Raw genomic sequence first — 24,386 nt, 5'->3', positions numbered from 1 at the left:
CTGGCTTTGTATGAGATAAAAGTAGGTTCAGAGTAAATCTAAGTAAATTAATGTGCTTTTGATTTATTCCAATGTGTCCAACCAGAACTTGCCTTTTGTTGCAAAAATTATGGCAGATATGCTGTTACTCATATATCAGATTCTGCAACTCTTTTATATGTCACTCAAGTGAAACTCCAGCCAAAATTGGCATATTTGGCTTCAGTGACATACTTATGGTGAGGAACTTCCAGTCTTGATAGTACAAGACTGGTTCTTGATCCTCTTGCACACTTAAGCAATGATTGATTTTCACATCGATCTTGCGTTATTTTTACTCAGGCTGCAGAAATGTGGCCTGTTGAAAGCTGCTTCATAAAAAAGAAAATGTTCTCAGCTACAATTCAACTCTCAGGAGAGATGATAGAAAATAAACCTGAAGCAGGGAGGAATCTGTAGGTACTTCCCATCTTAACTTGTAAAAATTGATGGAAACTCTGCCCCCTGCCAGGGCACTTTTATTTATTATTATTATTATTATTAATAATAATAATAATAATGTATTTATTATTATTATTACGTGTGTGTGTGTAACAGACCATTGTAACAGAAACATAAAAGACTAAGGACTTTCTTCTTTCATACTCAGATTTTGCCAGTAGTTATTTAATTTGGGGAGGTTGCTTTGCAAACCTGAATGAATATAAGTCTTGATGATAAAATGGTGAAGAGTATGGAAATGCAACCTAAAAATAAGTTAGCACCTTGTTCTGATTGAGCCCAGGAGAGAGGATCTGTCTGATGCTCAGTTGTAGAAACTTTCCACAAGCTGTGGATGATATATAGGTAGGATTCCAGTGGAGGCTAGCTTGGAGTTGGAGAACACCCTGTTTCCAGCATTTGCAGCTCTAGGATAGCAGACTTGCACTTCTTCCCAGTGAGGGTCTCCAACATACCAAACTGTTTCACAGCTGCCAACAACTGAGCTGTCATAAAACTGAAGCAACTACTTGATGAGAGAAAGGGGTAATAGTACATATTTGCCTACAGTGTCAAACTCCAAAGGCAGTGCAGTTAACAGTTACGGTTGTCTAGAGTGGATTTCAACAAGTTAGATAAAAATATATACTTTTATAACTTCTCATTTGCCTTGTGAAGATGGGCCTCATAGGAGTCCTGTGTAATTTCATAGAATCACAGAGTGATTTGGGTTGGAAAGGACCTTAAAGATCATCTGCTTCCAAACCCCTTGCCATGGGCAAGGACACCTCCCACCAGACCAGGTTGCCTGAAGAAATTTGATTTCTTCAAGTCAGCAGTGCAAAATAGGTGAAGTGTTACAGATACTGGATCCTATTTTATTATTTATTGCTGCTCCTGGAAATATACTTTTTCCAAATTGCAACTTAAACACAGAATTAAGCTGTCCAAAAAAATAAAGCACATAATCAGTCATCTACACACCAAGTTCTGGAACATATATTTGATGGTTTAATGGTGGACTTGGCAGTGCTAGGGTAAAAGTTGGACTTGATGATCTTAGAGATGGACTAGATGATCTCGATCTAGAGAAGATCTTAGAGATGATCTTAGAGGTCTTTTCCAACCTGAATGATTCTATGATTATATGATACAGGATCCATTACTAGCATCAGACCTGCACATACAAGATCAGACACTATAAAGCTCTCTTCAGTGAATGCTTGGTAGAAATATCTTAACTTCCACTGCTTTTATTAGAGCAGTTTGGGCTTCATCTAGCATCTGAAGACATTTATGCAGTCAATCAAAATTTGCAGAGAAAAAGATAAACATGGACAATGATCCTGATGAAATGTGTGGATCAGATGGTCATCTGAGTTCACAGGATGTAAAAGCTAAAGTGCATACGTGAGTGTTCACACAACAGATTGTCATCTGATGAGAGCTGCTGAATTTTGAAAACATGGAACCCCAAAACTGTAGTTGAGTATGTTGTAGTATGTGTATATATGTAGTAATTGCCTGATCCATGCTTGGAAGTGGCATTCCCTGCAGACCTGCTGGTGCTGTTTACAGGTGATCTCTTCACCTAGTCCTGGTGACTTTGGCTCCAGGCATGCTGAGTATCACCTTCCCATTTCTTCCACCACTTGTACCTAAGGGCTAGCCATGGCAGCTGGGCTTGTCATTTGACCAGCCAGAGTTTTCATGAGGATCTTTCCTTCCTCCTCAGACCATTCAGGCACGTGGGGCGCTACAGTTGCAGAGAAAAATGTGAAGTCTCCCTGTTTGGTTGCATCCATAAAAGAAAGGGATTGATGTCATGGAAACAAGTTGCATACTCTATTGCCACCCCATCTCCCTCATTCTATCAGCAGGAAAAATCATAGCAGGAACAGGAATATGACTGCTTCTTGCTTCCTGCTCCCAGAAACAGTGGCAGGAAAAGCACAGACACTGACAGCAGCTCCTGGAAAGCAGCAGCAGCAAGTCAGGGAGAGGGGGAGGCCGTGGTTAATATTGCTACTGATAGATTTATTTCCTTTTCTATTTTTACTTGGATCGGTTTATCCCATACAATTTAAATAAAGAATGTAGGATTTGAATCCGTAATCCAGGAAATCCGTATTACACAGGTTTTCTTGCAATCTGTTGGTCAGTGAAAGTACAAATGTGCCACACACAGATCAGAAATTTCTTAAAGGGTATGTGCTTCTCTGAATTATTCAATCACTTGAATATTGTCGTGCTAGGATATTTTATTAAAACACCATTTTCTACATTTTGTAAAACTGAGAGATCAAATACACAGATTCTCTACAGTCAGCCCTGATAGGCGTTATCTGCCAGGCTCTGTGTGGCTGGGAGCATGTCTAAACAAAAGTCCAGACCTTTGTCTAGCAAGTTGTTCCTCAGTTGCCACAGAAAACTGTTACAGGGCTTTAGGAAGGCCTCCAAGTGAATTTTTGGGAAACCTAAAAACCTTATTTTAAGATTGCCAGAAATTATCTGTTCATTGCTTTTAAAGTGTGCTTTTCTGAAGGGATTTTAAGACAGCCACAGCACTGGGAGTTTGGTTCCTCCACATCTCAGTGATCCTATGTAGACTCCAGCCTGCTTTCTGCAATGTAGGGCTTCATTGTTGTTTTATGAAAGCCTAAAAAGAAGTCTCAACCCTTGTGAATTCTGCAGGGTCATGCTGCTAATGATTAGGATGCTCAAGTGTGTTTTTTGTTATGAATATCAGCTTTGTTTAATCAGTTCCAATTAGAAGACTAACACGTTTTTGTTATGCTTATGCAAGACTAAGTTTTAATGAGAAGCACTTGTTCTTTGTGCCAGGAAAACTACATTTCATTAGTTTTGCTCCCTTGGTTGCAAGTCAGGATTGAGGTGATGGAAGTGACACTTGCTGCCTCTCCACTCCTCCCAACATGTTCTGCTCACCTCCTTCCAAAGAAGTGCTGTTACAGTTTAGATGCAGCTTGCAATTGTAGAGTATTTTGGATTAGACAGTGCTCAATCTTCTCTAGCAAGTGGGTAAGCAACTAGAGGTTATGCAGGTGGACTTCCTCACATGTAATGCGGAACCAGGCAACATACTAAGGACTGCTTGGAGCGGCTGGGAGAGCTGCTGGTTTACGGTAGCAGGCTGTACCGAACTCTGCTGTGGATGCTGACAGCTGTCTCTTGTTCTGTGCCTTGTGAAAGTTTTGTAACAGTCATATGTTATAATTAATGCCTAATTTCTAATTTTGGGTGCTCAGAATAGGAGCTCAGTGATGAAATCAGAGAGTCTGAAGGGTCTGATGTAGCAGCAGACCACAAACACACAAAGCGATTAATAGCAAGATTGACGTGTGTGCAACTGTGTTGTGAGGAAGATATAGAAACGGGTGTGATACATATTTCAGATAACATGGCTGTAAGAATGTTGTAGGAATTAAATATTTTGCCTATTTCTTTGAGATAGGCAGTCAGGTGCTTGGAATCAGCACGTCTTTTGATGCCCCTATGTCTGAACACCAGTCTGGCAACTTCTTCAAAGACCTGCCATGCAGGAAGGGCTTCACCTGTGCACCTAGAGCAGATGCAAAGATCATGTCATTCACAGAGGAGACTTCCAGGGTTTGTTCCCGCTCACAGAATAAAAATATATGTGACAAATGTATGCTTCCTGATATGAATATTTCAGAAGTTCTCTTGAAACATTTAGAAACAATTTCATTCCCTTTGCAGCACAGAATATTTTTAAAATGCTGTGGAGAAAGAAAAAATGAAGTAAACCAAAAAACTTTTTATGAATAAAAATGTACCAGCGAGGAAGGGAGAAAAGTGATGACTGTATGTAGCTGAGGTGAAGTGAGACAAAAAGTTTCCCTCTCCCTCCCACCCCTACTAGTTTTGCAGCACTGAATCCACTGGGCAAAGCCATTTAGAAAATGTTTCAGCAGGGAGCATCCTCTCTCTTTGGAGCTAGAGGATGGTAGGAATGCCTTTTGTAGGCCAGATATGGGCTGTCTGCAACAGATGGGCGAGTGGGGGTGGGACAGACCCTTGAATTTAACTTCTTTGTATTTTGGGAGAATTCATGTACAGATGAAATGGCTCCTTCTGCCTGGTGCCGTACCCAAAAGCAGTCTGTGAGCATATAGGAAGTACCAGGATAGCTCACTAAGGGATAAGATCTTGCACTAGTGAGATGCCGTACTGGTATTTGATAGTGTATGCCTGAATTCTGATTCACAGGCATGCTTGCAACTCTCTTCAACAGCAAATGGGCTTCTAATTCTTAGCAATGCAATGAAGGCTAGCTGGAATTGACTCAATCTTCAATAAACTAAGATGCAATTAGTACTGAATATGAAAAACAAACAAAAAAACTTAAAAGGTTGTTTTGCATGCCTACTGCTAAAACTAATGCTTTTGTTTCAGGAAAATTCTTCCCACTTTCCAGTTTAAGCAGAGATCAAACTTTTGCTTCCATGAAGTTTTGACTGAGAACAAGGACAGGAGAAGGGAAAAAAAAGTTAGTGTATTATCATAAAATCAAGGTACTTTGTAATATATATGTATATATTTTTTTAAGAACAGTTGAGCATGATTTCCTATGTAACTTACCTGATACATGCGCTTTTTCCACTTTGTGCTAAAGCATTTGGATTGTATAAATTTTAAGATTGCTGTGGTAATGGTTTGTGACAGGAGTGGAAAAACTGATCTGTGACTCTTCAAAAGCCTCTTGGAAGGTTTGAATTTGGAGGAAGGATGGTAAAAAGGGAGTATGTACAGTGCCTTTTGTGTGTGTGTATGTGAGGAAATGGCCTTTAAACACTCTGCTCAGCTTTTTGACATCTGCAAGATTAATAAGCAACGTTCGGTAGCAAGTTCAGATTTCTGATTCCCTACTTTATCTTGCTTTTATTACAGTACCTTTTAATTTGACAAGATTCACTTTAAGGGAAGGTCAATTAATTAATGTCTTGGCATTGAATATTGACAATATAAATTGTTGAGGCAAAAAATCTGTTGAGATTGTATGGTCATACTGTAATGTGGGGAAGGAATCCTTAGCATACATTTATTTTTAAAGCAGCTGAAAGACATACTTGCATACTATCAACATCTTCTCAAGTGCATTTATTCCAGTACACCCACATAAAAAGTAGGGAGAGATCTTATTTAAAAACCATTACAAAGACATAACTATTGAATTCGGGTTGCCAGAGAGATCATTTAAGAAGGAAAACGATGGTCTCTCAACAATAAGATAATGCCATGGGGATGGATGATTATCATGAGATAATTTTATTCCTGAGTATTGTAAATCTCAGCTGCTTTCCCTTCCAACCCCAGCACCTTGGGGTATGAGAGCTTATCATAATCTATTCTCTGCTGTGCATCCAAGCCAAAACATTAGAGTATAAGCTATCACTTCAAAACGCATCTTGTTTCCTTGGACCTCACTGGTGGTATGTTGCAGGAATTCTGAGATGCACCTGAAAGGCTCTTTTAAAAAAAAAAAAAAAAGTAACAGTGAAGTTACAGTATCCAAGTCAGATTCTTACTTGTGGGAATGAGGTAGCCTTCTTCTTGATGTTGCAGATCACTCCTAGTTTTCCTTACTTAAGACCTTATTTAACATCAGCCCAAGGAGAAAGATTATTTATGTTAAAGGTAAGGGTGTTCTTGAGGGTTTAGGAGTAAGAAGATTAGGTGTCTCTATCACAAATAATAATTCAAAACACTTTAAATCCTCTTGAATCCACACAGAGGTCTCTGGCACCAGAACATTTTTAAAAGCATGTCTAAGAGAGCTTTTCTTTCTTAGGAAGAAAAATGATTTACCATGTTGAAATTTCTTTATGGTGATCTCAAAACTAACTAAGAACAGGGGCACAATTTTTCCTTCTATGTCCTAACCTTTTGGCTGCAGCTTTCAAGCTTTCCTCTTCTTCAGAGCACTTTGTTGTGGGAATATAGAAATGTGGTTTCCTCTTTCTCTCAAGACTGGAGCCCTGCCTGGTGGCTGTAGACAACCAGTGATTCTTTGTTCTTTAGCCTCAACTGAAGTATGGATGTAAATCTGACAAGCTGAAGGAGCATTCTCATCCTGCTTCAGCTGGGTCAGGTTTATTTGTTTGTTTTGTTTTGAGAAAGGCAAAGTGAAAAGTTTTTCCAGAATCCACACTGCTTAAATAAAACAATGGATCATCTAGTATCAGGTCATCTGCTAAAGTCCATGGTGTTTTCTTTTTCCTTTAGCACACAAATGCTAAATCTGACAAAAATCTGGAAAACAACAGACCCAGAGTAAAAAGATGAGTCAGATATCCATTAATTCCAATCATGACTCCTATAGCAACACATAAACCCAATATTCTAGTTGAGATCCTTTTGAAAGAAAGCTGGCCTGAGTGATGTCTCTGCTGCTGTTCTTTCTACAAGTACGCAGAAGAGTATTGCCACTGGTTAATATGCTAAAGGGGAAAAGGTTAGTTACTTCATCCACATCTACCTTAGCAAGTAGGAAGTTAACCACTGTGAACTATAAAAAATTCACAAAAAAAAATAAATACAAAAAAAAATCTCCAAGTCATCTCCATGAACATTTACCTGTCAAGTTTGAGGACAAAAACAAGTATCCTTTATTAGATGATTCTTTTAGGGGGTGCTTAATATATGATATGAAGACAGAAAATAAGCTACCATGCTGCTTTTTTTTAATTGTTATTATTAATTTTGTAGAATAGACTTCACAGCCTACACAAGATTCTTAGTGCTATGGAAACATGTGCTACTTAGGATAAAATATTTTATCAGTAGAAGAAACAATATCTGACACTTCCTTCACAACATCATTAATTGTTCCTCTTTGACTCTTGCTGTTCATATGATTTTCTTATTTAGTGAATTAATCTCTCCACTCCTGAAATACCAACATTGACTGAAAGCTGAGATCACAGCACAAGCAGCTATTTTCTTTCCTGTGGAACAGTAATAAGGCTTTAGTATAACTTAACTAGAAAACAAATCAGAACGAATTTAAAAAAGAGTGAACAGATGGAAACTTTAGGTTCCTTGATCAACTGTTTTGCTAATTTATGAGGACAATGTTTTCTTCACAGCTCTGGGAGAGATGGGTCTTTACAGAGGCCAGCAAATCCATGTTCATCCACATTCAGTGCCTGAGTGACTGGGAGTATTCTGTGTTCATGAACCAGAGCCAGATCCATCCCATTAGAAAATATCCTTTATAAAGACCTGTGTGAAACTACCAGTTCAAGGTTATATTACAGAGGAAAAAATTAATTAAAGGTTTTATTACTTTCCATCTCGACCCATGCGGCAGAGGAAATGTGTGTTTACATGTGTATATAGATGGATACATGTATCCACTGGAAATAATACACAGCAGAGCTATGAAACACAGTGACTTGTTTCACCAAAACTTTTATAGTTAAAGACCCAACATGTTCCAAGATAGAGTTTTAAGAGGATTAGCATCCCAAAAAGATTACAGTAGGGCAGCTGAATCCATTGTCTGGTTTAAGATCTGCAAGTTGAACCTGAGTAACAGTACGTTAATACATTTTGCTATAAGGCCAGCTGAAGTAGTATGAAACTTTCAAGACTTGCCCATTATTCACGTGGTTATCTTTATTGCACAACAAGAGAGTGTTTGACAAATGGAAGTCCAAAAACTGGTGTACAACTGATGCTACAATATTGTTGCATTCTGTTACATACTGTGATGTTCACATTATGGAATAAATCCAGTTTACATATTCCAAGGAGCTAAGCCGTTTGTCCTGCCATCAGAGGTACAAGTGTTAAATAATATACCAGCATTTGGAGAAGTTCCACTGCCACCTGGTTATGTAAAATGAGCTGTGCATGACAGAAACAGGTTCTTGCTATGTTATAATAATTAAATTACTTGTTTTTACTGTTTTGGAAACTGGTAGCATCTTCCCAATAATGAATGTAGAGCATAGCCCCGAAAGCATTTCTTCTGTCCCATCTCTAACATTGTTGAAACTGGGGGAGGGGATGAAGGAAAAACTTAACTTTCTCCAACTGTTCATACACTCCTGCAATAGAACAAGTGCAAAGCTACAACCATATGTTAAGATGATGAGTTTGTGTCTGTTTATATTGATTTCTAGAGCACATAAGGCAACCAATTTAAACACAGTTTCTCCCAGAAATTTGATCTGAATAGTGAACTTTTTATGATTGATCACAGAATTAAGAAGAAAGGGGAGAGACATGCAGGAGGTCCTTCAGATGTCATGAGTCCCATGAGTTCATTTACTTTTGGTTTCTTGGTTGTGAGGCCATGTAGAGTGCCACTAGACAGTAGATAGTCCCGCCTATTGTTAGAGCCATAGTGGTCCGATAAAGCAGCCTATCTGGAACTCCTCGTTTCAGGTGTACTGGCAGTCCATCTGCTTTCTGTGGGAAGAGTTTAAAAACACACAAAAGAAAATGAACACCCAGACAGAAGCCACCACGAACAAGCTACCTCAGGTAAACTTAGAGACTCCCATGAGGGAAACCTCCTGACAAACAGGCTATCTACAATCAGATGTATTAAGTGATGTTCATTTAGCAAGACAAATGCAGATGCAAGTTAATTTTATTAGCCAAAGCCATTAAGTGCAGGCAGAAAGAATATATCTTGAAATATTCCTAAAGAGGACTTTGATGAGAAAAGTGTCACTAACAAAAGAATGTGAAAAGATGCATAGAAAAGGTTATTCACCAAGTCAGACTGACATATTCCAAATGCAAGTGGCATGAAAGAGAGAAAAGGGTACATTATAAAGCACATTCTCAATGTTTTTGTTTTTTAAAAAAAGAACTTACTCATTTTATGAGAAATCCCAGTATATTTAGAAATTGCACAGCTAACAAACTGGCTTTGAAAACCTCACTGTGCTCTTCTTAACATTGTATTAGAACAGCTTTGGTAGTATTCAAGTTATTATAGTCAAAACAGTAATGATCTGCTTTGCTCCTCCAGATCTGCTTTAAATCATAAGCTTGGATTATTCCCAGATGGAAAATGCTTCTAATAGTCAAGTAATACAATCAGCATCTTTTGAAGCCCACCAAAAGAAAGATAAACTTACTAGACTTTTCACTTTCTCTATTTATGTCCCATGCAAGGTCATGGGACAGATACAATTATACTGTATACCTTTAAGTGCACTTTGAAAAGTGTAGGTATTGCAGAATGACAAAAGCCACATTAAAATAGGGCAAAATATGACCCACTGTCTCCAGTTTTCTTTACGTTACTCTCAAAGTTGTCGTTACCTGAAAAATTTTCTGTAGGTCTGGCACCTTGTTTTTACCCAAGAAAGAATCAGTTGCTGGTAAATCTGAAGCAAGTTTAGTTGTTGTCCCAAAAATCAGAGCTGGGGATTCAGTGGAAACTATTGGTTTGAGTCCCTGCATAAATAAAGATTAAAATATCAAGGTATATAATACTTGCAAATGTACCAATTGTCACGTTAGGCAGGCATACTGCCAGTCATTACAAGGATAGGTTACAAAGAATATTTATCTGATATGACAACCCGTGGTTTAAAAAAAAAAAAAAAAGTGACAGCTAACAAAAGACACATTGTTGGCCCATTCGTTTCTCTGCTACAACTTCGGACTTTGTGAGGAAAACAGAAGCCTCCTTTTTTTTTTTTTTTGCAAGACATAAATTCATAGCTACTATATGCTTTTCTGTGTTGGTATTTGGTCCTAATTGTTGCTTGTTTTTGCACGTAGTCAGACTACCTTGATCCTATCAGAGTAGAAGGGTTAGGAGTGGGAAATCCCTGATTCTAGGGTCCAGCGGAGTGAGGAGACTTTACCGAACTCTTCCTCCTGAACGTTCTAAGCAGTGCCTTTAGAATTGGGCCTGAAATAACTGGGATGTGTGGGCTGGAGAGTGAGGAAAAAGGAAAAACAAAAAACAGAAAACAGCAACAACAAAAAATAATAATTTTAAAAAAATAGGTTATGACCACTTGCTATTTCATATGAAGGTGATAAATAAGTGGTGCTCAAGGACACTTCAGATGCTTTGAAAGGGTAGATATTTTAAGCTGGTGTAACAACACCCTGTAATTCACATGCTGTTGCAGCTTGCCACCCTTCATGTGTTCCCTCTGAGCAGCGTAAGTTAATTTCCTTTCAGTTCTGATGGTTGTACCCTGCATTTGATATAAAACTACAGGATCCAGTTCTAATGGATAAGATTTTAAGTGTACAAAGTTACAGCAATCGTGAGATGGCCTCCTTGCCTGTTTTATTAGAAGTAGACTTAACAGTTATGCTTCAGCACATGACAGTGATGATGTAAATTATGGCTCCTGAAACAGCTGTATGTTTGGCTTTTGTAATTGCTGCAAAAGCAAAAAGCATAATACAGGCAGGTTAATGCAGCAGTCTTTCATTTCAAACAGAAACAGCAATTGCTCTCTATTAGATCAAGTTGAGGCTGCACTCAAATTTTAGTTTCTGCTCATGGGACTAGTTGATACCTTTTGTATTTAAGAGAACTGTCTGAACACTGTTTGGAGCTGAAATAAGACTTGCACTCTTTTCCTCTTAGGCCTGCTGCAGACCAGGCATGTTTTCTCCATATGGCTGTAAATTCTCTGCCACAATAGGCATCTTCGAGGGAAAGAGTAGACTTCTCAACATCCCAAAACAGCCTTCTGCTTCTCTAGTGCTTGAATATTAGAATCCCATATTTCCGACAGTCTTGGTTGTATTTTGAAAGAAAGCTGGCAAAACTGGATTCTTTTCCACATTCAGTAACTAGCACCTTAGTACTGAGCAGTCTTGCACATGAAGTGCTGAATTAAGACCAACCAGTTCTGGTCACATCAGCAAAAGGAAGCATCTAAGAAACTTAAGATTAGCTAAGAAACTTAAAATCAGATGCTTGCTAAGCTTATTGTGGCTGGAGAGAAATCCTCAGTACTACACAGAAGAATTTTGGTACAGATCATTTTTGAGCAAGTCATTAAGACACCATAAATGACACTTGTGTTTAGATAACCCTGCAGTTTGGGTGTTGTTACTGGCACCAGTGTTTCGCTACACTCAAGGTACTACTAAAGAGCGAATGCCTCTACATGTTTGACCTGTTTTTCTTAAGCTAATGCTTCATCTTGATAATTTCTCTTCTGATTTTAAGATGTTAATCAATCCAGCTATTAAGAATTTGTTCTACTTATTAGACAAAGTGTAGAAGGTCAACTCATACAGAAAAGTCACTATCAGCTGATTTCAAAAGCACACAATGACTTTCTCTGAAGTCCTTAATGAAAGATCAGGACATGTGGCTAATCGAAAACGTACAAAATCTCAGACACCAGTATGATTAGGTTTAACTCTCTGCCTCTTCCTCTGTAAAGTGTGTTTGCTTTCCTGTCAGAGGTCTGCAGGTCAACCTACCCGTTGGTTGGCCAACATGTTCAAAGTTAAAACAAACTTACATCTTCCTAGCATGAACTCCAAAGGGAGATTTGCATTTTTCCTAGTAGCATAAAACAGGTAAGAATTAGGAACGCAACTTAATAGAGAGCACCACACTTAAGTTTGTAAATGCTAGGGAAATTGGTCAAGCTGAATCACAGAATGAGAAAGTGGAGAAGGCTGAGGTAAGTGTAAGTGAAAAAGGAAAACTGGAAAAGAAGTTAAGCTGAGAAATATGACTTCAGAACATGAATTGAAGTAACTTTTATGAACCTAAGTGAACTAGACACTTCTCACCTAAATAGATCATTTGCAGCAGCACATACCTCACTGTATGAAGTTAAATCTGTTTGTTATTACTAACACAAGGATGCTTTTAGATAGGATTACTTGAAGCTTTGCTTGCATTGGGATGACACATTTAAGTGTTTTTGTGTATATTCAAAGTATGATTGACAGTACAAAAGGTTAATCATTAGCTTCTCAACCAATTCCAAACGATTCACACCAGTTTAAGTCAGAAGATGTGTGTGGGGTTTATTTCTGGTTTGCTTTGTGGTTTGTTTTTGTGTTTTCATAGCTACAAGCAAAGCAAGTTGTATCATCTGAAGATGTGGCAGTATGAGAATTTCTACCTGAGCTGTGGTGTGAGCTAGAGAAAAGTCCATACAGTCATACTCACCTGACGGCATCTGAAACTAGTCCCACTGTTAGTGCTTTAAACACAGGCCAGTTCTTTGAGTGAATAGTTTGTATTGAATTTATAATGGCTATGGCTGTCATTAGCCTCCTAATCAGAGGAATATTTTTAATCTATTTAATTCCTCACCTGTGCTAGCTGAGAAAATTCCCATTTATTCAAACAGGCTAAACAAAATTATGTAAAGTAGCATGAACTATTAAATGCAAAATTAAGTCATTTAAGAATGCTAATACTCAGATGGAAAGAAGAATACAGGTTTTAAGCTAAGGAATTTTTTGTTAGTATGAGTAGTTAGTTATGTTAGCTGTCAGCAAAAGCATTTCTGAAATACATTTTGGCTGGTATTTTGTAAGCCCACAATAAGCTTAAACTTGCATCAAAATAATACTGCATTGGGAAGCATCAGAATGTGACAGTACAGAATAGAGTGAATTATTACGTTGCATATTTAACAGAGGAGAATTTGAATGGCAAATCCTTGTTTTTCCAGAACCATCAAAATAAATAGAAGCATAAAAAGTAAACCACTTTAATTGCTGAGCTGTGGTTTGATTAAATACAGCAATGCTATATTTAATCCAAAATAGGAAAGAAATCCAAAATAGGAAAAGAAATTACTTTGATTTGGACTTAGCAACTACTTACCCATGTGACTCTTTTCACATTTTAATTTATATATAGATTAAATATATTTGTATAGAACAGCTAAGAAAAACCCCAAACCTTGTACCTGTGGTGTTTTCTACCACAGGTGCCTGTTAAGATGTGAACAGACGTACTTTTACACTGAAACATATTTACTCCACTGTCTTCCCTGCATCCTGCTCTCTCCCCAGACCCTCTCCCAAAAGCTATACAGGAAACCTAAAGAGCACTGGGGAAAGAGAAGAATAAAACCATTCTTGGGATAGAAACTGGCATTTCAGAAAGTCATGGGTAACTCGATGTTTATTTAAGATCATGGGTTAATTCAGGAGACTCTCCAGTGCTAGCCCAAACTCCTCCCCAGAGCGGGCTGTGCCATGAGGTCAGGCTAGGTTGCTCTGGCTTTTGGCTGGTTTGGCCTTGAAAGTCTTCCAGCACTGGAGACTGCATGGCCTCCAGGAGCACCTGTTTCACTGCCTGCCTTCAAGCAAGGAAATATCTTTCCTTACACCCAGTTTGAAGCTCGCTTGTTGAAGCTTGTGCCCTCCCACCAGGCACCGCTGTGCAGAGCCTGGCTCCATCCCAGTAACTCTCCTGCAGGTTCTGGCTGGCTGCTCCTAGGTCCCAGCTGCAAAATGCCCGTGTCCTCAGCTCCTCTTTTCCCATCTGAACAAGCTCTGTCTCCTCTGAATCTCCACACAGAGCAAGTGCTCTGACCCTCCCAACCATACTGGGGACCTCTGCTGAACGTGCTCCAGCTGATGCCAAACTTTTCCATGAAGAGGCCCACAGCTGGACACAGCAGCTGGAGGCGATCACTTCCTTCCAGGTACTGGCTATGCACATGGTGATACAGCCCAGGATGACGTTGGTCTCCTTTGGAGGCAGGATGCATGTCCAGCCTCACGTCCAGCTTGCTGTCTGCCTCTATCTCCAGGCCATTTGCAGAGCTGCTCCCACCAGCCTCTGCCAGGAGCTCTTCCTCCCCACACACACACCTCTGCCTTTATTCCCTCAAGGAATCCCATTCCTCCACTTTGCCTAGCTCCTTCTGAATGGCAGCTCTACTTCCAGAAGTTCAGACCACCCTATGCTTTGATGTCTTCTGCAAACATTACAAGAGTGGGCTCTATTGCCTGCTCCAGGTAACTGATAGGGTTCTGCAGCAACCTGCAGCACTGTGCTTGGTATCAGCACCCACAAAGCGTGTGACCCGCTTAACAATCATCATCGTTCTCGCTGTCTATCCATCTAAACTATGAAGCCTTAAGTTCAGAAAGCATCCAAATAAAATGTCTGGGTCCCTTGAAACAGCGCAGTGTTTTACAGAAGCCTAGCACAGCATTGCTGCCTGCAGACTGCGCTGTCCAAGTAAAATCCGCAGAGTGAAGGCTCCCAGGGAGAGCAGAACTGTGCAGCACGGTGCTTACAGAATGAGGGCAGGGAAGAGTTAAGTAAAAAAAAAAAAAAAAAAAGGTGTATCACAACAATACACACGCTACCGAAATATGTCTGCTTTTAATAAGCAATTATCCCTTGACTTCTCCCGTGTGTGTACATAAATGTACTCTTTTAAAATAAACCAGCTGAGTTCACATCAGAAAAGAGAAAACTCCATCCTCCAAGCCTTCACCTCCCGCAGCAATCACCTTTTTATTCCCACACCGAGTGCTTTTTTCCCTACCGAGCCGTACGGCTCGAGGCTCCCTCAGTTCCCCCAGCGCCCCCGCCACCCCGCTGAGCCCCTGCCGTTACCCGGGGCCCTGGCAGCAGCCAGCCGGCCCCAGCCTAATTAACCCGTGCGCGCGTAGCCTAATTAATCTGCGCCAAACGAGCCCAGAAGCGAGCAAGGCGGCCCTAAACTGCCCCGTGTACCTCCTGTATTGCCCCATGTACCCCCGGTATTGCCTCAGGTACCCCCAAGCTCCCCCCCCCCCGCACGGCCGGGCAGCCCCAAGGTCACGGGCCGGGCCGGACAGGCAGCGGCGGCCCCGATCCGCCCGGCTCCGCCCGGGTGCCGCTGTGGCGGCTGTGCCGCTGCCGTTACCTGCGGGCTGTATGCGGCGGAGGCGGCCGCCCCGACCAGGCGCTGCGTGACGCCGCTGAAGCGGTAATACATGGCGGCACCCAGGCGCCGCGGCCACCGCCGGCTCCCTGCGCGCCGCCGCAGGGCCCCGCCGCCTCGCCGGGCGCTGCTTCTGAAGCCGCCTGAGAGCGGCCGGGCCCCCGGAGCAGCCGGAGGGGTGAGGGAGGGACGCGAGCACCGCGCAGGGGGGAGCGGGGAGCGAGCGAAGGGAGGGAAGCGGCGCGGAGGCAGCCGCGGGGCTGCGCTGTGGGGAGAGGGGGGTGGCAAGGGGCAGGCGAGCGCTGGGCGCCCCGGGGGCCTCGCAGTGCTCGCAGCCAATGGGCGGGAGCGGGAGGGGAGGTGCTGTAACGGGCGGGAGACGGGCTCGGGTTTGAAGCGGGAGACCCGGGTTCGAGGCTGCCCTCGGCCGCAGCCCTGGGGGAGGTGCTGAGCGCACCGCCAGCTGTACGCTAGGGTGCTGGGGCACTACCCAAAACGAATAGAGGAGTTGATTCAGCGGGGAAGGGCAGTTATTATTGCCCATGCACTTCCCGTGTGTGGTTCTGCAGATACGTTTGCTGTGATAACGCCTGTGCTCACGCACAGAGTGAAACCCAATGAAAATACACCTGTATGAGCGAGGGAAAGCTCTGCTTCCAGGAGGTGGTCCAGAAAGTAAAGCAGCCATGTATAATATAATGACAGTATTTCTCTACCCAGCCCTGTAACACCTACTTGGCTCCTGAGCCATGAGCAGCAGGACGCAGCGCTGAGCCCCCGGCATCCACCCCCTCTGCCCAGCACGGCGGTGGCCCAGCCAGGAGGAAAGCCAAGCCCCTGGGCACGCTGTGGGCACTGGGCTATGACCATAAGGCCAGGTCCTTGCTGCCCATGTCCCACCGGTGCCTGCTGCCCTGCAGGCTGGGGGGGTTTGCTCGGTGGGGAGGCTCCAGCCACCATCTCCCCCATCCTCCCCAGAGAGCCAGCTGGGTGCTCCAGACACGATTCTGAGTCGGAACGTCTTCCCAGAACGTGTTTGCTCAGTAAGCAGGAAATTTATGAAAATATTTTGTAAATGTTACAGGAAGAATTGTGAAATCCCTGTAGCTTTTGAGGCTTGGAGGTATTAACGAGCTGGTACACGGGCTGCATAATGTACGGTGGGAAAGACTGTGCAGATCAAGATTCTGCTTAATTCTGAGAAAACTAAATCAGAAGGTGTGTTTGACTGCAAATCTCCTGATAATGGAGCAAAAGATGCTGATGATAGGGTATGCATATTCTTTTTAAAGTGGAATTTTGGCTATGTTTGTACGGTAACAGTCCCAACGCATTGAAATCCATGCGAGCTGGCTCATACCGTAACTACTCTGGAGCTTTCTGTGGGCATACACATACTGTAGGTGCTTTGTCGGCCTCCCTGTCCTGATATTTCAACGTTCACATGAAGAAATAGGCATGCCTGTCAAGCTCTTTTATCGATGTTGTTTTATATCTTGCTCTTTTATGTTTTGCTCTGATATTAATGCATCCTACAGTGCTGGAGGAGGCTGTGGCAGCTCACACGTGGAGATGATGCCATTGTATAACCAGCACTTGCTCTGTTGATGCTCTTGACTCAAGTTCTTGAAATGCCATTCAGTATTGACTGAAAGCCATGGAAAGGAGCTCTGAGGAAGCTATGGAAAATGTATAAATTTATCTTTTTCCAGTTAATCAAGTTAGATTATAATGCTTATAAGTAAGCTGTGAAACTTTGCTGCTGTAGGCTGTTGAAACAAAACCTAGGTGCTGTCTCTCTATTTTAGCTCAGAAAATAGAAGATTATTTGCCTTGCAAAAGAGATGCATGAGAGGATGACATGATTAAAATTAGTTACAAATGAGGCTTCTGTTGTTCTCTTAACACAAGAGCACAGAGGCATTCCATTAAAAGGAAAGTAAAAAGCTTGGAATAACATAAGTTTTGTCTTTCCTTTTAAATAAGGACATTTGTTTATGCTTTAGACTCTTGGTCCAGCTTTTCTTTAGTCTCTAGACTTTTGCCAAAGACTGCTTTGCTTGTCAGACTTGCTGACATAATAGGTAATTAGACTGTAAAACTTAACTGCGATGGGAAATAATGGAGGTAAAATGAGGCCACTCACCCCAGCAGGGTTAAAGAAGGATTGGGCTTCTCCGTGGATCATAGAACCATGAACAGCTCATGTAAACAAAGTGTCCCAGAAGGAGAAGACTTCCTGCACTGGGCCTTAAGATGAGCTCTGACTTTTAGACACTGAGACAAATAATTTATGGAGACTGGCAACTCTACAGCTGGTTTGTTAGGGCTTATATGCCTTCATTTGCTGTGTGGTATTGGCAGCAGCTGAAGGCAATACTGCCCAAGCTACACTGTAGTCTCAAGTATTCTTTTTTTTTTCCCCCCCCCAAGATTTTTTTAAGGTAAATGATTTCGTACATGTAAATTTAAGATTATGCTTCAAGGTGAGTAGGCTTCTGGGTGTGAATGAAAGAAGCAGAGTACCTTGAAGTTATTCTGCATTTGTTGTTGTTGAAATTTTTGTGTTTTTATTTTCTCTTTGAGGGTAAAATAAATAAAGAAACAAGACCTTACTCAGTTGCTTAATGAACAACACCTTCATATGCTGATCATAATTTCAGCACAGATGTCTGTAACTCAAACTCTGTGAATCTGCCCATGCAGATCTGTCCTTGAATTGCTGAGAACAACTGTGTGGGTGGGTTTAGAACATGAAATTGCTATGTGCACTTATGTTTTGTTTATGCAGTACTCATTTTTAAGAGTACTAGATTGGATCTGCTTAATATTTGCCTTGTGTTTCTCTGTGTGTGTATATAAATAATATATACAAACCCCCAAACTAGATGATGATCTCCAAGCATAAGCTCTATTAATGTAAGAGACCGTGACATTGTAAACATGTTGTTTGAATCATTTTATCAACTGAAAGAAATGAAGTCTAAACACAGAATAATCATCCAAGGTATTGGTTGCCTCTGAAAACTGTACCTGAATTTATTGGTGTTTTATCACCCATATGTTTTGAATACAACACAGGTGACTCTTGGAAATAGAATTATATTGTCAACTGAGAATTCTTTTCAATAGGTTTAATAATACTGAAAATTAATATTTAAAAAAAAAAAAAAGCTTTTAATTTTAAAGCTATTCATGCAGTTCCAATATAAATATAACTGCAGTTACTACAGTTTTTTTTCTCATAACAAAATCCTTGTGTGTTTTTTTTTTTTCTTTTCCCTCTGAGGGAGATAGGTTTAAAGAGGGCCATTTATCTTCTCTGTGTATTTAAAAATAATTCCTTGTTTCACTTTTGTTTCATTGGTACTTCTTTGTCTTAAGTACTTCTAATTTAGAAGCCTTAAATTAAGAGCAACAGCAATTTTGGCAATAATGACACCGTGTTGTCTGTAGAGTAGCTAGAGATCAGGAATTGTTTTAAAGGTGTTGAATTTTATTTGGGGGAATTTACCTCTTGTTCTATCTGTGTTATATTCTTTCTAGGTTCTTGGGGAGAACTTAACTGAAAAAGTTAATTAAGGAATTGAAAACTTGACTAATGTTTAAAATAATGCTTTGAGGGCAATCAGATTCTTTTAATAGTCTGTTCTGCAGTTGTGTTGCATATTTAACAGCAGGTTGGAAATTGTGAAAGCAATGATTTGTTCCAAGTTAGTGGTAAAGAATTTTTTCTCCTATTTCCAGATGTGTAAAGCATTGTAGGAACCTACAGTAAATATTGCTTTTACTGCTTCCCCGCCTTGTTGTCTTTGCCTTTTTTTTCACCTTTATCATCTGAATTGCAGAATTGAAGGTAAACTTTTCATCTGATTGAGACACCAGTGTTGGCTATCAGTAAAATAATAATTATCTAAATGCCCTATATATCCTACTTTGAAGAAAGTAATCCTGAAATCCTCACACCCTATCTTTGTTGCTTATAACACTTACCACTTTGGAAATGCTGTACTACAAGGTTGGATCCTTTGTCCCTTTCTGTCAACTCTAATAAAGACAACCACAGCTCAAAGCTTGTCTGTGTGTTTTTCTGCTCTGACACATTTTTTCCTCTACAACTGGAAGGGACGTCTCAGGGTGCCAGTTCCTTAGTCTTCCTGAGCTTTTCTTTTAAACATTAAATGGTAATGAAATAGGTTCCCAAGTAAAGTGAGCTGTATCTCTGGACATCTAGAGGTAGAATTTGTCTGCAAGGTTTTATGTTTTCACACTTTTGCCGAGCTCTTCCTGCATCTCTTCTCTCTCCTTCTCTAGAGTGTTTATTTCCAAATAGTCAGCAGTCCACAGCAAAAGTGTTTTGTTGTTGTTGTTTTTTGTTTTGTTTTTCAGGTTTGTTGTGGATACTGGGAAGACGATGCATTGTCCTTGTATTTCATTTCTTCTTGCCAGCCTTTTCATATGTAAATCTGCAAAACCGGACTCTGGAGATAACTACATCCTTAGTGCAGTATTGTAACGATCTTCCCTGAATAAGGCAAGAAGATTTATTAATAAAGAAAAAACAAACAAAAAAACCTCTTCAGTTAGAGGAAATGCTCTGTTCAATTTATATAGTGTGAGGCAGACAAACAGCAGTGTGGAGTTAGGCTGAGGGAAGATCTTGTGGACTGTTTCTCAGTATTAAATAGCTAAATATGATTGCCTTGGAAATGCACAGGGCAATTTATACCCAGTGGCTAGACTTGAATACCCATGTTTTTCACTTTCATGGTCCAGCACCCACTTAAAATTTACTCGTCCTTATGATTTTAGTTGTATATCTTGTAAAATATTCTTAAGATTTTTAGTTGCATATCTTGTAAAATGTTCTGAAATGTTTGGGCTTAATGTACCATTTCCTAACAGTGACCAGCCTAGAACTAGTCTGAAATAACTCCACTTGAAGCGTGTGTGGTGTTGGTGTCAACTCTTTCATTGTGTGCATCGCTCCAGCTGTGTGCACTGCTTCCCACGTTGGCCATAACCTGCTAAACTGTGGAAGATGGGATGTGAAGATGGACTGTTTAGATCCAGATGCCTGCCTAGAATCACGTTCATGAATGCTAGCTCTAAGACACTCTTCCAGGTATTGCTATGGCTTAAAGCAGTTGAGAGCTGGCCAAACTCTCACTATACTCACTGATGAGGCCCAGCTTTGCCTGGATTATTTGTTAGCAGGCTGTACTCTAATGGATTTTTGTTTGGCTGATTTAGAAGAGGGGAGAAAAAAAAAAAAGGCACACTTAAATTTAGTAATGCTAACGTCAACTGTCTGGTTACTGGAGAAATCTTTCTCATAGAAAATATTCTTGTTATTGTGAATCATTTAGTACATCAGAAGTAACATAATAAGAATAGATTGCTGCCATGTGATCAGTGTCTCCTGCACTGAAAACAGTGGATAGTTTTGACAACATTTATTTTTAAGGACCGTATTCTTCCAGCAGCAGGAACCATTACACTGTGATACCTTTTTCACTCTGCTCGTTATCTCCCCTGCAGCATCCTGTAGCTTTGCTGACATCCTGTGAGCAGGTAGCTATTCCAGTGTAGTCTCTTCATATGGTAGTGTCTGTTTCAGGAAGTCTTGCAGGTTTTTAGATGCCTTCCTCCCTTGTCTTGCTGTATTAAAGTACTTTTACCTTTTAAAATACTTTCCTTGTCAGCTGTTACATACCTATCTGTGCTTTCTTAATGTCATGAGAATAGGGACAGGGTAAAACTCAGTGTGCAAGCAGATGAAGGAACCCTTAACATAGCATTTCTCTGAATGGGAGGAAGAAGTGTGGAAGATTTTGTAATAGTGTGGCAGAGCACTGAGAAATTTCGGAGTAAGGGAAAGAGGGAAGTGCAGTATGGGCTCTGCAGACAAGAGGACTGAAGAGTCCTTTGTAACCAGGACTTGACTGAGTGACTTGAACAGTGTCAGGGAAAGCCACAAGGAAGCGTTCCTGAGCCCAGTCCTTGCACATGTTAGAGAGCTGGACAGTTGTGGAAATAGGGAACTTACCAAGTAAATGCTGCCTGCAATATCTGCCTTTGCATTGTGCAGGATCTTTTCTTTGGCAGAGTATACACAGCCTTATGAAGTCTATGGTTGGATTAGGTTTCTTTGCACAGTGTTTTGCATCTTTTTATTTTTCCTGAGCAAGAGATCACCTGTGTAAGTGCAGGTGTGCGTACACGCCTGGAAGCAGTAGGATTCAGTTACTGACCGCACAACCTCTAAGCGAATGTTTTAGTTGAAAACTTGCTTATTGGCAACATCCTCTCTCCTAAAGGTTTCTCACAGTAAATTTTACTGTGCCATTGCTGGCTGCCTTGTCTTGCATTGGTTCTGTGAAGCCAGGCGCTGATGGAGCGTTTCATTTGGCTCAATATATAGGAGTCTGGGCTTTTGTAGTGGGAAAATCTAAGTTCCATTTTGCCAGGGAATACCAGAGCTAGCAGAAGCATTGGCAGTGCAGATGTGTTCTGGTAATTGTGCCATGTCCTGTTCTGCAGCCTGTCAGAGCTGAAGAGACAAGGAGGTATGGAAACTGAGATTTGGCACCATGATTTTATTTGCTTTTTATTATATGTATTCTTGATTGTTTCTGCTCCCCAATGTAGTTCTCTTTTTAGATATTTGCAGTGTGGAGCTGATGTGGTGATGATTTCCCTGTGTCCTGGCTACAGATCCTGTGGCTTGCTGCTCAAAGGCAGAAAGGAAACTTTTGTGTGTCCTCAAAATTGCTGGGGCTCTGCTTTGAACCCTGTTAATTTGCTAGTCCCAGGTCCAGTTGCAACCAGACAATATCAGATTGCTCTAATTTGAGCCTATAAACTCAAGCCTCTTAGAACTGACTAAACACTTGCCTTGTAATGTGGAGATTACACTAAAATAATGGGAACCAAATTACTCTAATCTCTTTCTTTCTTTCTTTGCTTTCACTGTTATTATATTATAGCGTCATGTTTATAGTGCTTCAGGGAGAAATGAATTGGGAGTGAGATCTACTTGCTTGCCTTACAGAAAAGTTTTATGGGTAGAGACAAGGGAACCTTTCTCCAAATGCTATTAAAAAGTCTTCACTTAAGGTCCCATATATATTCAGCGTAATCTAAGAGCTGACTTTGCTTTGCACATAAAGCAATTTGAACTTTGGAAAAAATACTTATGTGTTCATTTTTGTTTCTTTTTGGGTGATTGCAGCCCTAAAGCTTAAAAATTTCTTCAAGCTGGTTACCAAAAAAAATGAAATGGTGAAATATGATTTGCCTGTTTGATGGATGAAGAGGAAATACACGAACCAGCAGAGAGTTTATGGTTTATTTATGTCTACTAGTAAATAACTGCATGTTTCTCTGATGGACTTACCCTGTTTTTCCTCTGAACTGTAACATGAAAGCTGAATATCTTTATTTCAGACTGTGAGTCTTCTTTGAACAGTGAAAATACCTAATCCGGTTCCATAGTGTTTGTCTCCTTGCTGTGGTCTCAAAGAGGGTTGAAGGTGCTTTAGCTGAGTATTTGTTTCATTCTCTCTTTAAAAGCAAAGTAATAATAAGTATTGTTTGTAGCATACCATGTTTTAAATTAACAGGAGAAAATTGATAAAGATGTTGCTTGGGAGCCCAAGTTCTGGAGCTGACCGCAGCAGCATTTGCTGCTGCATATGTTACCATTTGCCTGGAGCGTGAGGAGTTGGCTGATGCCATGCTGACCGCAGCGTTAGCCTGTATAAGCAGCAAAAGCTTGTGTTTAGTCTATCAGCTGGGTAGGGACGCTCTGTGCTGAGGTACCACATTTCCATGAAAATTCACATCTCAGAGGGGATGATGTGACCTTTCTGAGCTTTTAAGTCACAGAATCATTAAGGTTGGAAAAGACCTCCAGGATCATCTGGTCCAACCACCAATGTCACCCACTAAACCATGTCCCTAAACACCATGTCCAACCTCTCCTTGAACACCCCCAGGGATGGTGACTCCACCACCTCCCTGGGCAACCCGTTCCAATGCCTGACTGCACTTTCTGAGCAGAAATGTCTCCTCATTTCCAACCTGAACTTCCCCTGGTGCAACTTAAGGCCATTCCCTCTAGTCCTGTCACTGATTATCTGTGAGATGAGGCCAAACCCCAGCTCCCCACAGCTTCCTTTCAGGCAGTTGCAGAGAGCAATGAGGTCTCCCCTGAGCCTTCTCTTCTGCAGACTAAACAACCCCAGTTCCCTCAGCCGCTCCTCACAGGACTTGTGCTCCAGGCCCTTCAGCAGCTTTGTAGCCGTTCTCTGGACAAAGTCAAAGCCCTTTGTTTTTTTGTGTATTTTGAGTTGCATCCTTTACTGTGGAGGCCATGCGGGTTTTTGGTCATCATTAGTGCTCAATAGAAAGGGAGATGACTGCTGAATGGGATGAGATGATGCCAGATTCTCTTCTTCTCCTGATCTGACAGGCTGCTTCTGTAGACAGACACTTCCAGAAGATGTTTGAAGGGAAAGAGTAAATCACAAATGTCGTCAATACAAGTTGTCGGTGTGTAACCCAAAGATACGGGTGAAAGTGTTTCTCCTTAGCAAAGTAGGAAGGTATCCATTGGGTTAGGCCTACTAGGGATGAATGGACTGGAGAATTGCTTTTTAACACAGCTCCTTGAGAAGTAGGGCACTTGATTTATATAAGTAGGTACCTACAGCAATGACAGTAGGGCAAAAAAGAATGGTCAGGATGTGCAGAAGGGGGCTGGCACCACCATTTCAGAAATGTTTGGTGCCGGCACAGCAGCCTGCCAGTGCAGCTGGTGGCAGAAAGAAAATGGGGTGGCTATGAAAAGGGTAAGAACCAAAGAGGAAAGGAGTTGGATGAAAAAGTCTGGCAAAGGAAGAAAGCAGAGATGGATTTTCAGGGAGGGCATAGCAGGACAGCAGCAGTGACGGGGAACAGGGCTGAAAAGCACAGTGAAGCCCTATTGTGTTTAGTGTCTGGGAGTTATCTGCATCA

At 41.1% G+C, this 24,386-nt stretch overlaps 1 protein-coding gene across 1 annotated transcript; it reads right to left on the bottom strand.

Annotated features, from left to right (window-relative positions):
- Positions 1 to 8,101: 8,101 nt before the first annotated feature.
- Positions 8,102 to 15,665, bottom strand: COX7A2L (cytochrome c oxidase subunit 7A2 like). Its single transcript, XM_027454134.3, has 3 exons — positions 15,348 to 15,665; positions 9,787 to 9,921; positions 8,102 to 8,919 (listed from the first exon to the last, which is right to left on the bottom strand). The coding sequence occupies exons 1-3, from the start codon at positions 15,417 to 15,419 to the stop codon at positions 8,776 to 8,778; spliced, it is 351 nt and encodes a 116-aa protein (XP_027309935.1). The 5' UTR covers positions 15,420 to 15,665; the 3' UTR covers positions 8,102 to 8,775.
- Between the last annotated feature and the right edge of the window lie 8,721 nt (positions 15,666 to 24,386).

The sequence above is a fragment of the Anas platyrhynchos genome, chromosome 3 (assembly GCF_047663525.1).
Source record: "Anas platyrhynchos isolate ZD024472 breed Pekin duck chromosome 3, IASCAAS_PekinDuck_T2T, whole genome shotgun sequence".
In the NCBI taxonomy this organism is placed as follows: domain Eukaryota; kingdom Metazoa; phylum Chordata; class Aves; order Anseriformes; family Anatidae; genus Anas; species Anas platyrhynchos.
This window is presented reverse-complemented; position numbering and strand designations above follow the sequence as displayed.